Source organism: Pogona vitticeps, chromosome 5 (genome assembly GCF_051106095.1).
Source record: "Pogona vitticeps strain Pit_001003342236 chromosome 5, PviZW2.1, whole genome shotgun sequence".
NCBI classification, from domain to species: Eukaryota; Metazoa; Chordata; class Lepidosauria; order Squamata; family Agamidae; genus Pogona; species Pogona vitticeps.
The window spans coordinates 95,021,656-95,034,375 of NC_135787.1; the positions used below are offsets into that span (position 1 = coordinate 95,021,656).

Here is a 12,720-nt window from a genome sequence, read left to right on the forward strand (position 1 = left end):
AATGGTTTGATTATTGTACCATTATTAGCACTGAAGTTAAATGTTCTTTTGTATTTCTTCTATAGTCTCACTTTTGCACTTTCTTCTTTCTCCTTCCTCAGTTGTTGCTTAAAGTCATTCCTGCTTTCTGCCAGTAACATGGCTTCATCAGCATATCTTAAATTATTGATGTTCCCCACCTATTTTCATTCCATTTGTATCTAGTCCAGCTTTCTATTTACCATATTTTTCCGTGTATAAGACGCCACCATGTATAAGACACCCCTCACTTTTCTAACCAAAAATTAAGAAATCTAAATGGGGCTTAGCAAATGTAGGTGGAAAGGGATCAAAGTGATGCAGGATCGCTTTGATCCGTGCTTTCTACCTTTGTTCTAAGCCCCACGGGGCTTAGCAAAAGGAGGTGAAAAGGGATCAAAGCAATTCTGTGACTGCACAATAGGATTTTTATCCCTTTCCCCCTTATACAGCCATGGGATTGCTTTGATCCTTTCCTCCCTCTTTTTGGTAAACCCCATGGGACTTAGCAAGCAGAGGGGAAAGCAGGGATCAAAGCAATCCTGCAGCACTTTGACCCCTGCTTTCCTTTTGCTAAGGCTTAGCAAGTGGAGAGGAAAGCAGTGGTCAAAGCCCTGCAGGATCACTTTGATCCCTGCTTTCCCCTCCACTTGTTTTTGTTCTCTCCTCAGCTTACTTCCGTGTATAAGACGACCCTCAATTTTAGTCTAAAGATTTTAAACAAAAGTATAGTCTTATACATGGAAAATATCGTAATGCTGGATGCATAGAAGCCAGAAAGCAATCTTTGCCACAGTGATATGGTTGGGTGGAATGTGTGTGCTTAGTGACTGATGTGAAAATGACATTGCTACAATTTGAATTTTACAAGTAAGTACTATTTTCCCAGGTTTTCTGTTGAAAGAGTGCTAGTCATTTACATTTTATCACACTTCAAAAATGAATTTCCTTTCACACTTCAAAATTATCACACTTCAAAAATGAATTTCCTTTAAAATTCTAAAGCCTGGCATATATTTATTCTTATTCAATATCAGTCTTCAATCATAATTGAAAAATGGCTTATAGTTGATTAAAAATATACCATATTTTTCCATCTATAAGGTGACACTTTTATCAAAAATCTTTAGACTAAAAATTGAAGGTCGTCTTATACATGAAAGTAAGCCGAGGAGAGACGAAAATGGCCCATACCTTGCCTCTGCAAAAACAGGCTGCCTCTAATCAGGAGGCTTAGCTTCCTACAGTAAGGAGACTTGGCTTCCTCCACTCATGAGCCTTATGGAGCTGATGTCAGCTGATGGTGAACAAACCAATTGGAACAGACCTAGTTAGAGGTGGAGCCTGTAGGCAGTGCTCAGATTCATCAGGGAAATTTAAGTGTTCTGAGCCCAGAGGCTGGATATTCAAAGCTAAGTTAAGATTTCTTAATTTGGGCATTAGAAAAGTTGGGGGGGAGAATCTTATAAATGGAAAAATATGGTAGATAGAAACAAAACGTAACCAGAATCCTACTACTTGCACTTGCCAGTGTAAGTCCACTGGAGCAAATCTCAGCGGTGAATTGCCATGACTTAGGAAGTTGGCATAGGCCTTCAGTGCTGCACATCAATTGCATAACTTGGTGCTTGACAGCAAATGTGTATGCCACTGTCCAAACTAGCAGCATTTCCTGTTAAAATGCAAACTGGTAACCAGTGTAATTCTTCAGTTGAATTCTAGCCACAGACCTCTCCTTGGTGGTGGTGGGCATTTTATAACCAATAGCCCCTCCATCTTCTAAACATTTGATTAAGTGGCCCATGATACTCTATTAGCAAGCTAACCAGGTATAGGCTGGATACACAGGTGGATACACAGTTGGTTACAGAATCATACTTAGAGAGTGCTTATCAATGACTCTCTCTCAAACTGGGAGAAGGAAACAAGTGGGGTACCACAGAATTCAGTCCTGGGCCAGTACTCTTCAACATGTTTATTAATGACATCAATGAGGGTGTGCAGGGAATGCTTATAAAATTTGTGGATCACACAAAAATGAGGGGAATAGCTAATACCTTGGAAGACAAGAACAAAATTCAAAAAGATCTTGATAGTTTTGAGCATTGGGCTGACATTTAGCAGGAATAAGTGCAACTTTCAACACCTAGGAGAAAGACACCAAATACAGAGATTGGGGATACTCAGCCAAGTAATACTAGATATGATCTAGTAGTTGCTGTAGATAAAAAAAAATTGGATATAAGCCAACAGTGCAATATGGCTGCAAAAAAGACAAATGCAAATTTACATAGCCTCCAAAATCCATTAAATAATAGTTCCTTGTGGTTGTTGTGGGTTTTTTGGGCTCTTTGGCCATGTTCTGAAAGTTGCTCTTCCTAACATTTCACCAGTCTCCGTGGCCGGCATCTTCAGAAGACAGCATTCTGTGCTCTGGTGTAGTTTGCTTGGGAGTTGAGTATTTATGGCTGTGAGATAGGCTTTTGTCCTTTTTAGGAGATTGGTGATTAGTGTGTCTTCTTGTGGGTGTATTGTTGTGATAAAGAGGAGAGATTATCTGTCACTGTGATTGATGGGTGTCATTAGCTGTCTTTTGTGTGTAGTGATCCCCGGTCCTTGTGGCTGGGTAGAGTTTGTTGACCTTTTGCATGCTGTATTTTTGAGAGCTTTCAGTATAGCTTCATTTAGGGCATGTTCTGCTACTTAAAGTAGCTGAAATACTGGACAGCAACAGCAGTCATTACGTACCAGTAAATACCAGTATTTCAGTATTTTGAAATAAAATTTCATGTCCAGCTTGTTTTAGAGCATGTTCAGCTACTTAAAGTAGCTGAAATACTGGACAACGCCAGCAATTATTACGTCAGACTGCATAGGGAAGCCATTGAAATCCACAAGCACCAGCAGAACTTCAACAAAAAAGAGGAAAGTCTGAAACTCAACAAAACTTGGCTCCCAGCTCTCAAAAATACAGCATGCAAAAGATCAACAAACTCTCATCTTGAGTACTATATCCAGCCGTGGACACCACAGTTTAAGAAGGATACCGACAAACTGGAGCACGTTAAGGGGAGGACAACAAGGATGATCAGGGGTCTAAAAACCAAGTCCTATGAGGAAAAACTGAAATAACTGAGCATGTTTAGCCTTGAAAAAAGAAAACTGAGGGGAGATATGATAGCACTCTTCTAATACTTGAAAAGTTGTCATACAGAGGAGGGACATGATCTGTGTATTCGCGAAGGCTTTCACAGCCGGGATCTAATGGTTGTTGTGGGTTTTTCGGGCTCTTTGGCTGTGTTCTGAAGGTTGTTCTTCCTAACGTTTCGCCAGTCTCTGTGGCCGGCATCTTCAGAGGACAGAGTGCTGTCTTCTGAAGATGCTGGCCACAGAGACGGGCGAAACATTAGGAAGAACAACCTTCAGAACACGGCCAAAGAGCCCGAAAAACCCACAACAACCATACGACATGATCTGTCCTCAGCCATTCCAGTGTGCAGGACATGTAGTAATGAGCTCAAGTTCAGGAAGCAAGATTTCAGTTGAATATTAGGAAAAACGTCTCAGTTGTTACAGCAGTACAACAATGAAACCAAGTACCTTGGAAGGCGGTGAGCACTAACACTGGAGTCATTCAAGAGAAACTCAGACAATTTTGATTTGGATTCCTGCATTGAGTCAGGGCTTGGACTCAGTGGCCTTATAGGCACCTTCCTCATTCTATGATTCTATGAGTCCATGAATCACAAACCATTAGCCCTGTTGTTGTTGTTGTGATGTGCCATCAAGTTGCTTCTGACTTATGGTGACTCCCTGAATGATTGATCTCCAAAATGTCCTGTCCTAAACTGCCCTGTTCAGCTCTTGTAAATTCAAGCCTGTAGTTTTCTAATAATCACAAAACATCAGTCTATTGTTTACTGGGCTACTTATTTATATTTATTTATTTAAAGTCTTTATATTTATTTATTTATTGCCACCTAAAGGATCCAAGGCAGCTTACAGTATTAAATGGAACTAAGTTAAAAATTAAAATAATAAATTATTAAAATATCAAAAAGAATTAGGCAATATATTAAAGCTTATAATTAAGAGCAATATTAAAAACCCAAGTAAAACAACAGAATATGATAACCCTTTAAAAAAATTCCCCTGGTCTACCAGTTATTTAAAGGAAAGCCTGCCTGAAGAGTCTGTACTGTGTTATCGTTGAAACTAGAATCATAGAATAATTGAGTTGGAAAGTGCCTATAAGGCCACTGAGTCCAACACCCAGCTCAATGCAGGAATTCAAATCAAAAGCAGATCTGACAGGTGGTTGTACAATCTTCACTTGAATGCTTCCAGCGTTGGAGTGCTTATCACCTCCCAACATAATTGGTTTGATTGTTGTACTGCTCGAACAGTTAGGTTTTTTCCTGATATTCAACTGAAGTCTGGCTTCTGTAACTTGGGCCCATTGTTGTGTGCCCCTCCTCTGTACAACAATCTTGCAAATTTTTTTCAAAAGTGCTATCAGATCTCCCCTTGGTCTTCTTTTCTCAAGGCCTAGTTCTTTCAGTCTTTCCACATAGAGTTTGGTTTCCAACCCCCTGATCTTCCTTGTTGCCCTTCTCTGAACTTGTTTCAGTTTGTTGGCATCCTTGTTAAAGTATGTTTCCCGGAATTGGACACAGTACACAAGATGAGGCCTAACTAGAGCTGAATAGAAGGGAACTAGTTCCTCACAGGATTTGGAGACTATATTTCTGTTAATGCATCGTAATGCATTTGCCTTTTTTGTAGCCACATCACACTGTTGGCTTATATTCACCTTGTGATCTATGACAATTCTAAGATCCTTCTTGCTCATAGCATTGCTGAGCCAGGTATCCCCCATCTTGTAACTGTGTATTTGGTTTCTTTTTCCAAGGTACATTACTTTGAACTTCTCACTGTTAAATCCCATTCTGTTTTTAGCCCAGTGCTCAAGCCTATCTAGATCATTTTGAATTTTATTATTATCTTCCAGGGTGTTAGCTATTCCACCCAGGTTTGTATCATCCACAAATTTGATTTGTATTTCCTGTATCCCTTGATCCAGGTCATTAATAAAAATATTGAATAGCTCTTGGACCATCACTGAGCCCTGGGGTTACCTCAGTAGTAACCTCCTCCCAGTTCGAGAAGGAGCCATTAGTCATCACCCTCTGAGTACAATTCTGTAACTGTGTATGCACCTGACAGTTGTTCTATCCAGCCTACAGCTAGTTAGTTTGCCACTCAGAATATCATGGGGCATTTTGTCAAAGGCTTTGCTGAAATCAAGATATATTATATCTACAGCACTCCCATTGTCTACCAGCGAGGTTACATGATCAAAGAATAAAACTGGATTAGTTTGGCATGATTTGTTCTTAACAACTCCGTATTGGCTTCTCGTTATTAATGCATTGTTTTCAAGGTGCTTTGCACAGTGACTGTTCTTTAATCTGCTCCAGAATTTTCCCTGGGATTGATGTTTTAATCTCAAAGGAAACAAAAACAGAGCATAGCCACATGTATCCACTGGACACTAGGAAAGCTAGTTTTAATGAACTCAGAACAGTGAAAGGTAAGGTCTGGTTTGCTGATTTGGCATTTTGTGCCAGTCTGTCTAACAGCTGAACAGGTGTTTGGCACTTCAAAGCCTCACTTCCTCTGGCAGGTGCCAATCAAAGGCAGCACCCAGAGGAGGTGAGGCAAGGAAGCCAGGCCACTGCCTCTGAGTATCCACCAGAGGAGGTGGGGTTTTGAAGTGCCAAACATCTGCTAAACAAACTGGCACAAGCTGCTAAATTGGCAGTTCATGCCCATTTCTAGCTGAAATCATCACTCTCTCCCAGGGTCACTCTCCCTTTCTCAAGATTAGAAGTTCAAGTTGTCTCTTTCAGGAAGCCTCATCAATTGCTTGGCCAGAAATGTTTCACTTTGGTAGAAGCTGCTTTTGAATTTGATTAAGAGGAGCAGGGGTGTGTGCGGTTTGCACACAAGATGGCTTCTGCCAAAGCCTTCCAGGAGGTGCATTAGGTTAATTCTTTCCCAGGTAGCAGGTACAATTGGATCTGGCACGTGCCTCTTGTAGGGCCTGATTCAGCATGGCTTAACAGAATACCTTGGCAAGATTAGGCCATCAGCTATGGGCAGAATTTTATGTGTGATCTCCATGTATGTGTGTGAAAGCTGGACAGTTAAGAAAGCTGACAGGAAAAAAAATCTCTTTGAAATATGATGCTGGAGAAGAGCTTTGCAGATACAGTGGTGCCTCGCTTAGCGACGTTAATCCATTCCGGAAAAAAAATGTTGCTAAGCGAAAACATCACTAAGCGAAATTAAGAAGCCCATAGAAACGCATTAAAATGCGATTAATGCATTCCTAAAACATCACCTTTAAGCAAAAATCCTCCATAGCACTGCCATTTTCGCTGCCTCTTAAGCGAGGAAAAACAGCGGGTGGCCATTTTGTTTTCCCAGAGGCCATTTTGAAACCGCCGATCAGCTGTTAAAAAAGGGTTGCTTTGCCCTGATCGCTTCCCCATGATCATCACAAAGCGAAAAAACCCTATAGGGACCATCGCAAAGCGATTGCTTTTGTGATCGCAAAAACTCCATCGCTAAGCGATTTCGTTGCTCAACGGAGTGATCGCTATGCGAGGCACCACTGTACCTTAGACTGTCAGGAAGATAAACAATTGGATCCTAGATCAAATCAAGCCTGAACTAACTCTGGAGGCAATAAACTGGAAACTGAGGCTGTCCTACTTTGGCCATATCATGAGAATGCAGGATTCTCTGGAAAGGCAATGATGCTGGGAAACATGGAAGGCAGCAAGAAAAGGGGAAGACCAAGTATGAGATGGTAGGTAGGTAGGTATACTTTATTACGGTCAAAGACCAGTAAAACCAGAACAGTATAAAATAGATACATACAATTATTGTTTAGGAAAGTCGAGCAGGGTAATAAAATTCCATTAAAACATGATAAAACAAACCCTTATTTCCAATTAATAACATAATATATCCTTGATATAGATAAAACCACAGATAGTGTTGTATTAAAATATTATATTGTCGATCTAAAATCACCTACCCAAACATCTGTTTACGAATAACCATTGCTGCAGCACAGAATTTGGCCACTTGTCTAGTAATATAAGGGGTACTGTCAGAGAGTAGCCACTGCACATAATCCTCCTCTGATCTCCCAGGAGATTTACAGATAATAGATGATAAAAGCTCCATGCGAAGATCCCGATAACAGGTACAAAAAAGAAGAACATGACCAACTGTTTCAACTTTATCACTATTACAGGGGCAGAGACAATCTGATGCAGGCAAACCTCGAAATCTTCCCTCCAGAAGCTTAGAAGGTAGTACGTTAAGCCTAGCTAGCGTAAAAGCCCTTATGGCTTTAGATGACATAGTGCTGGCTAAGTATGAGGAGGTGATAAAGGCAGATTTCTTAAGGAAGTTATATTTCCCTAACTGGCCAACATGGTCCTGTAATTCAATGTCCCATACCCTTAACTTCACCGCTTTAATGGCATCTGTAAGACCCATTGCTATAAGTATACTGGGGGAAAAGCCAATTTTCAATATCTCTTCTGTTATGTGCTTCTTCCACTCCGACTGAAAAGAATCTAGTAGGATCAGTGGGGCCAAGCCTTCTAATGAAAAAATCAGTTTAATCCAGTATATCAGCATAAGGACTTTAGCCTGTGCTTTAATGGATTTTAACCCGACCTCTAAGCGGAGAGCCACATTGGAAGTACAAGGTGGGACTCCAAGGATGGCTCTCACAAACTTGGTCTGAACAATCTCCAGAGGTCGTAAATTAGCATAGGCGAACAGTTGAGAACCATAAAGCATTTGTGATATAGTCCTGGCCTTGAAAACTTGTAATACCGAAGGTACATGTTTACCCCCAACAGTATGAAAAAATCTTGTTATTGGACTGACTCCCTGAAGGAACCTACAGGATTGAGTTTACAAGAGCTGAGAAGGGCAGTTGAAGACAAGACATTTTGGAGAACTCTCATTCACGTGTCACCAAGTTGGAACCTATTATTGTTATTTAGTCGTTAAGTCATGTCCGACTCTTTGTGACGCCATGGATCAGAGCACGCCAGGCCCTCCTGTCTTCCACTGCCTCCCAGAGTTGGGTCAAATTCATGTTGGTAGCTTCGATGACACTGTCCATCCATCTCGTCCCCTTCTCCTCTTGCCTTCACACTTTCCCAACATCAGGGTCTTTTCCAGGGTGCATTCTCTTCTCATGAGATGGCCAAAGTACAGGAGCCTCAGCTTCAGGATCTGTCCTTCCAGTGAGCACTCAGGGTTGATTTCCTTCAGAACTGATAGCTTTGTTCTCTTTGCAGTCCAGGGCACTCTCAAGAGTCTCCTCCAGCACCACAATTCAAAGGCATCAATTTTTCAGCGGTCAGCCTTCTTTATGGTCCAGCTCTCACTTCCATACATTGCTCCTGGAAAAACCATAGCTTTGACTATGCAGCCCTTTGTCAGCAAGACATTGTCTCTGCTTTTAAGATGCTGTCTAGATTTGTCATTGCTTTCCTCCCAAAAAGCAGGCATCTTTTAATTTCGTGGCTGTTGTCACCATCTGCAGTGATCATGGAGCCCAAGAAAGTAAAATCTGTCATTACCTCTGTTATCCTCCCCTTCTATTTGCCAGGAGGTGATGGGGCCAGTGGCCATGATCTTAGTTTTTTGGATGTTGAGCTTCAGACCATTTTTTGTGCTTTCCTCTTTCACCCTCATTACAAGGTTCTTTAATTCCTCCTCACTTTCTACCATCAGATATGCACTTTCTGCATATCTGAGGTGTTGATATTTCTTCCAGCAATCTTAATTCTGTTTTGGGATTCCTCCAGTCCAGTCTTTCGCATGATGTAGTCTGCATATAAGTTAAATAAGCAGAGAGACAATATACAGCCTTGTTGTACTCCTTTCCCAATCAGTTGTTCCATATCCAGTTCTAACTGTTGCTTCCTGTCCTACATATAGCTTTCTGAAGAGATAGATCAGGTGATCAGGCACTCCCATTTCTTTAGGAACTTGCCATAGTTTGTTGTGGTCCACACAGTCAAAGGCTTTTGCATAGTCAATGAAGCAGATGTTTTTTTCTGGAATAAACCTATAGCAATCCTAATAGGGCTTTCAAGGTAAGAGATATTTTAAGGAGTGGTTTTATCAGTTTTCCTCCCCCAGTGAGTTTCCATGGCCAAGTGGGGATTCGAACCCTGCTCTGCAAAGTCCCAGTCCATCACTCTATCCACTACACCACCCTGAGAATTTCTCTTTCATAGGGTCACTGTAAGTTGGAGGTGACTTGACAGCCTGTAACAAAAACAGATATGAATTAATGTTACACAGTTATCTTCCACATCTGTGCCAAAGCAACAGGATTTCAGTCATTGCCTTCCATCTCACAAAAATTATGCTAAACTACACGTAAAGTATACACAGTCCCAGATCAAAATGTACCAAATGTATTTCAATTCATGTATGGTGCATAAATTAACAACTGTCACGAGATAAAAAAAATCAGGATAATTACCAAACTTTCCAGTGCATGTTTTGAAGCTAAATAAGAAATAAGAGCAATTGCTGTTGATAAACCCAGTTTTTATAGGTCCTATTTATTTCTTCCAGGAGGGTGATCAATTATATTTCATGCACTCTGGATATTAGCAACAATTCATGTTAAATAAGAAGTTTGTTAATTGTCCTGATGTTTCTGGCAACTAATCTGATAGTTTGATATTTTGTGGGATGGTTGTGACCCCCTGAACATCAGGAAGTATGTAAAAATGAGTTGTGTACAGCTGTTGCTCCAAGTCAGTGGTTTCCAACCTTGGGTAACCCAGGTATTCTTGGACTGCAACTCCCAGAAATTCTGCCAGCATGGCTGGTGGTGAAGGCTTCTGGGCATTACAGTAAAAAAAAAAAATGCTTGGATTACCCAAGGCTGAGAACCACTTCTCTAAGGATTTGGTTTCTTCCAAGAGCTCTACTTTGAAACTCTCTGGATCAAATACCTATCTCCAGGCTTTGCCCTCTTCCAGGAGATCCTTGAAGCCCTGAGTTCAGGGGCCTCTGTGATGAAGAGAAAGAGAAGAAACAAGGCTAGAATTTGTATCAAAGGCCAGTGTTTGTGTAATTTTACAAGCAAGGATTTATCTCACTCTTATTACTTTAGAAATCCAGATGATGATGAGAAGCCTTGGTGTTATTTCATCAAAGACAGCACACTGTTTTGGGAATACTGCAATATTACAGTATGCAGTTAAGTAACATTTTTATCTTTGGTGTTAAATCTGAATGATACTATTACCATTAATAAAGACAAAAATAAAGTTAGCAAGTGTGAAGTGACATTACACAACAGACATTGTAAACACCATGTTATGTAAAAACTCTCAAAGCTGACATGCTTCCAGCTTCCATCCAACAAAATCTATTGGCCTCTATTCTGTTAAACAATTGCATTGTGTAAATATCCATGCATTGTGTTACACACGTTTATGATATGGGTCACACCAGACTCATGCTATAAGGGATGATGGAAAATGCAGTACACCAGCAGTCCTCTCCCCCCCCCCCAGTACATTTCCCTCCATTCATGCACAGTATTCTCCTGCACAACCTGAAGCGTAAAATTGGCAAACACCACACCAGGTTCTCATATCATATACCCAGTGTCTGGGTAGTACTGTCCCATTTGGGAATTGTGAAGATGTTCATGATGGCCAAGCTGTGCTAGATCCCTATATTGGGAAACAGCAGACGTCCGGGCCATGCTGAGAGTCTATATGTCCCAGATGTGGACCGTGCAAGGTAAAAGATCTATATGACCCCAGATGGGCCTAGGTTGTGGCCAGCAAAAGAAGGCTAACAACAATATTTTTATAAAAGGTAAAATGTGGAATAGAACTAGAAATAGAAAAAAGGAGGACCCTCATGGTGTGTGAATGTCCCTGAATAGCAAACGTCTGCTTTGGACACTTGAACTTTGACCAGAAATCCTTGTATGTCTAGTGGAAACTTTATGCCTTCATATTTTAATCACTTGGTCTCCAGAGGTCCATGGATATTCTGATTAGCAAGCTAACTAGCTGTAGGCTGGAGAGAACAATGATCAAGTGCATACCCGGTTACAGAATCGTACCCAGAGGGTGATGATTAACGGCTCCTTCTCAAACTGGGAGGAGGTCACAACTGAGGTAACCCCAGGGCTCAGTGATGGTCCAAGAGCTGTTCAGTATTTTGGTTAATGATCTGGATCAAGGGATACAGGGAATGCAAATCATAATTGTGGATGATACAAAATTGGGTGGAATAGCTAACATCCTGGAAGACAGAAATAAACAAAATGATCTAGATAGGCTTGAGCACTGGGTTGAAAACAGCAGAATGATATTCAACTGGGATAAATGCAAAATACTATACTGCACCTAGGAAAAAGAAAACAAATACAGTTACAAGATGGGGGATATCTGGCTGCTCAACAATACTACAAGTGAGAAGGATCTTGGAGTCATTGTAGAGCACAAGGTGAATATGAGCCAACAGTGCGATGTGGCTACAAAAAAAAGTAAATGCAATTTCAGGCTGCATTAACAGAAATATAGTCTCCAAATCCTGTGAGGTACTAGTTCCCTTCTATTCAGCACTGGTTAGTAGTAGGAAGTATATGCCTCATCTTGAGTACTGTAATTTTAGAAGGATGCTGACAAACTGAAGCAAGTTCAGAGGAGGCCAACAAGGATGACCAGGGGGCTGGAAACCAAGCCTTATGAAGAAAGGCTGAAGGAACTCACCATGTTTAGCCTTGAGAAAAGAAGACTGAGGGGAGTTCTGATCGTTCTTTTCAAATACTTGCAAGACCGTCATACAGCGGAGGGGCTGGATCTGTTCTCAGTCATACCTATGTAATTGCAGGACATGCAATAATGGGCTCAAGTTACAGAAGCCAGATTTCAATTGAATATCAGGAAAAACTAATTGTTAGAGCAGTATGGCAATGGAACCAATTACCTCGAGAGGTGCTGAGTGCTCCAACATTGGAGCCATTCAAGAAAAAAATGTGACAACCGCCTGGCAGTTATCCTTTGATTTGTATTCCTGCATGGAGCAGGGGGTTGGACTCAATAGGTTTATAGGCCCCTTCCAACTTCACGATTCTATGTCCTCAGTGGCCATGCTGGAGCAGCTGCTGTAGAACTGGACCTGCAACAGAAGAGGGTGCCTCCAATGTCAGAGGGAACATATTCCCTGTTGGTTTCAGAACACAGCTTAGGGATCCATGAATGAGACGCAGCTCTCTAGGAAAGAGGAGGAGATTTTTAATGGAAGGTATTCATAAAGCTGCAAAAGAACAAGAACGAAAATACAGAATTTGGCATGATAGGACTTACCAGGATGTTCAAAGCATGTTCACTCAGTCACAAAAAGACTAGGAGCACACATAAAGCAAAAATAAAAAGGGGGGGGGAGTTTAGAAACATCCCATATAATAACATTACCCCCCCCATCAACTTGGTCTTTCCCAGGCTCATGTTTGCAGGCTCCCAGTACACTTGCTCTTGCCAAAAGACAGCAACCTTCCAGTCCAGCCTGATATGGCACCTTTCTTTGTCTACCACCTACAAATCCAGGGACCCC

At 41.2% G+C, this 12,720-nt stretch overlaps 1 protein-coding gene across 1 annotated transcript in view; it reads left to right on the top strand.

Moving 5' to 3' along the window:
- The window catches only part of HGFAC (HGF activator), a 96,838-nt gene that overhangs the window by 34,228 nt on the left and 49,890 nt on the right, over positions 1-12,720 (top strand). The window contains exon 7 of the mRNA XM_078394102.1: positions 10,256-10,341. Coding sequence (XP_078250228.1) covers positions 10,256-10,341 — 86 coding nt within the window. The remainder of the gene's footprint in view (positions 1-10,255; positions 10,342-12,720) is intronic.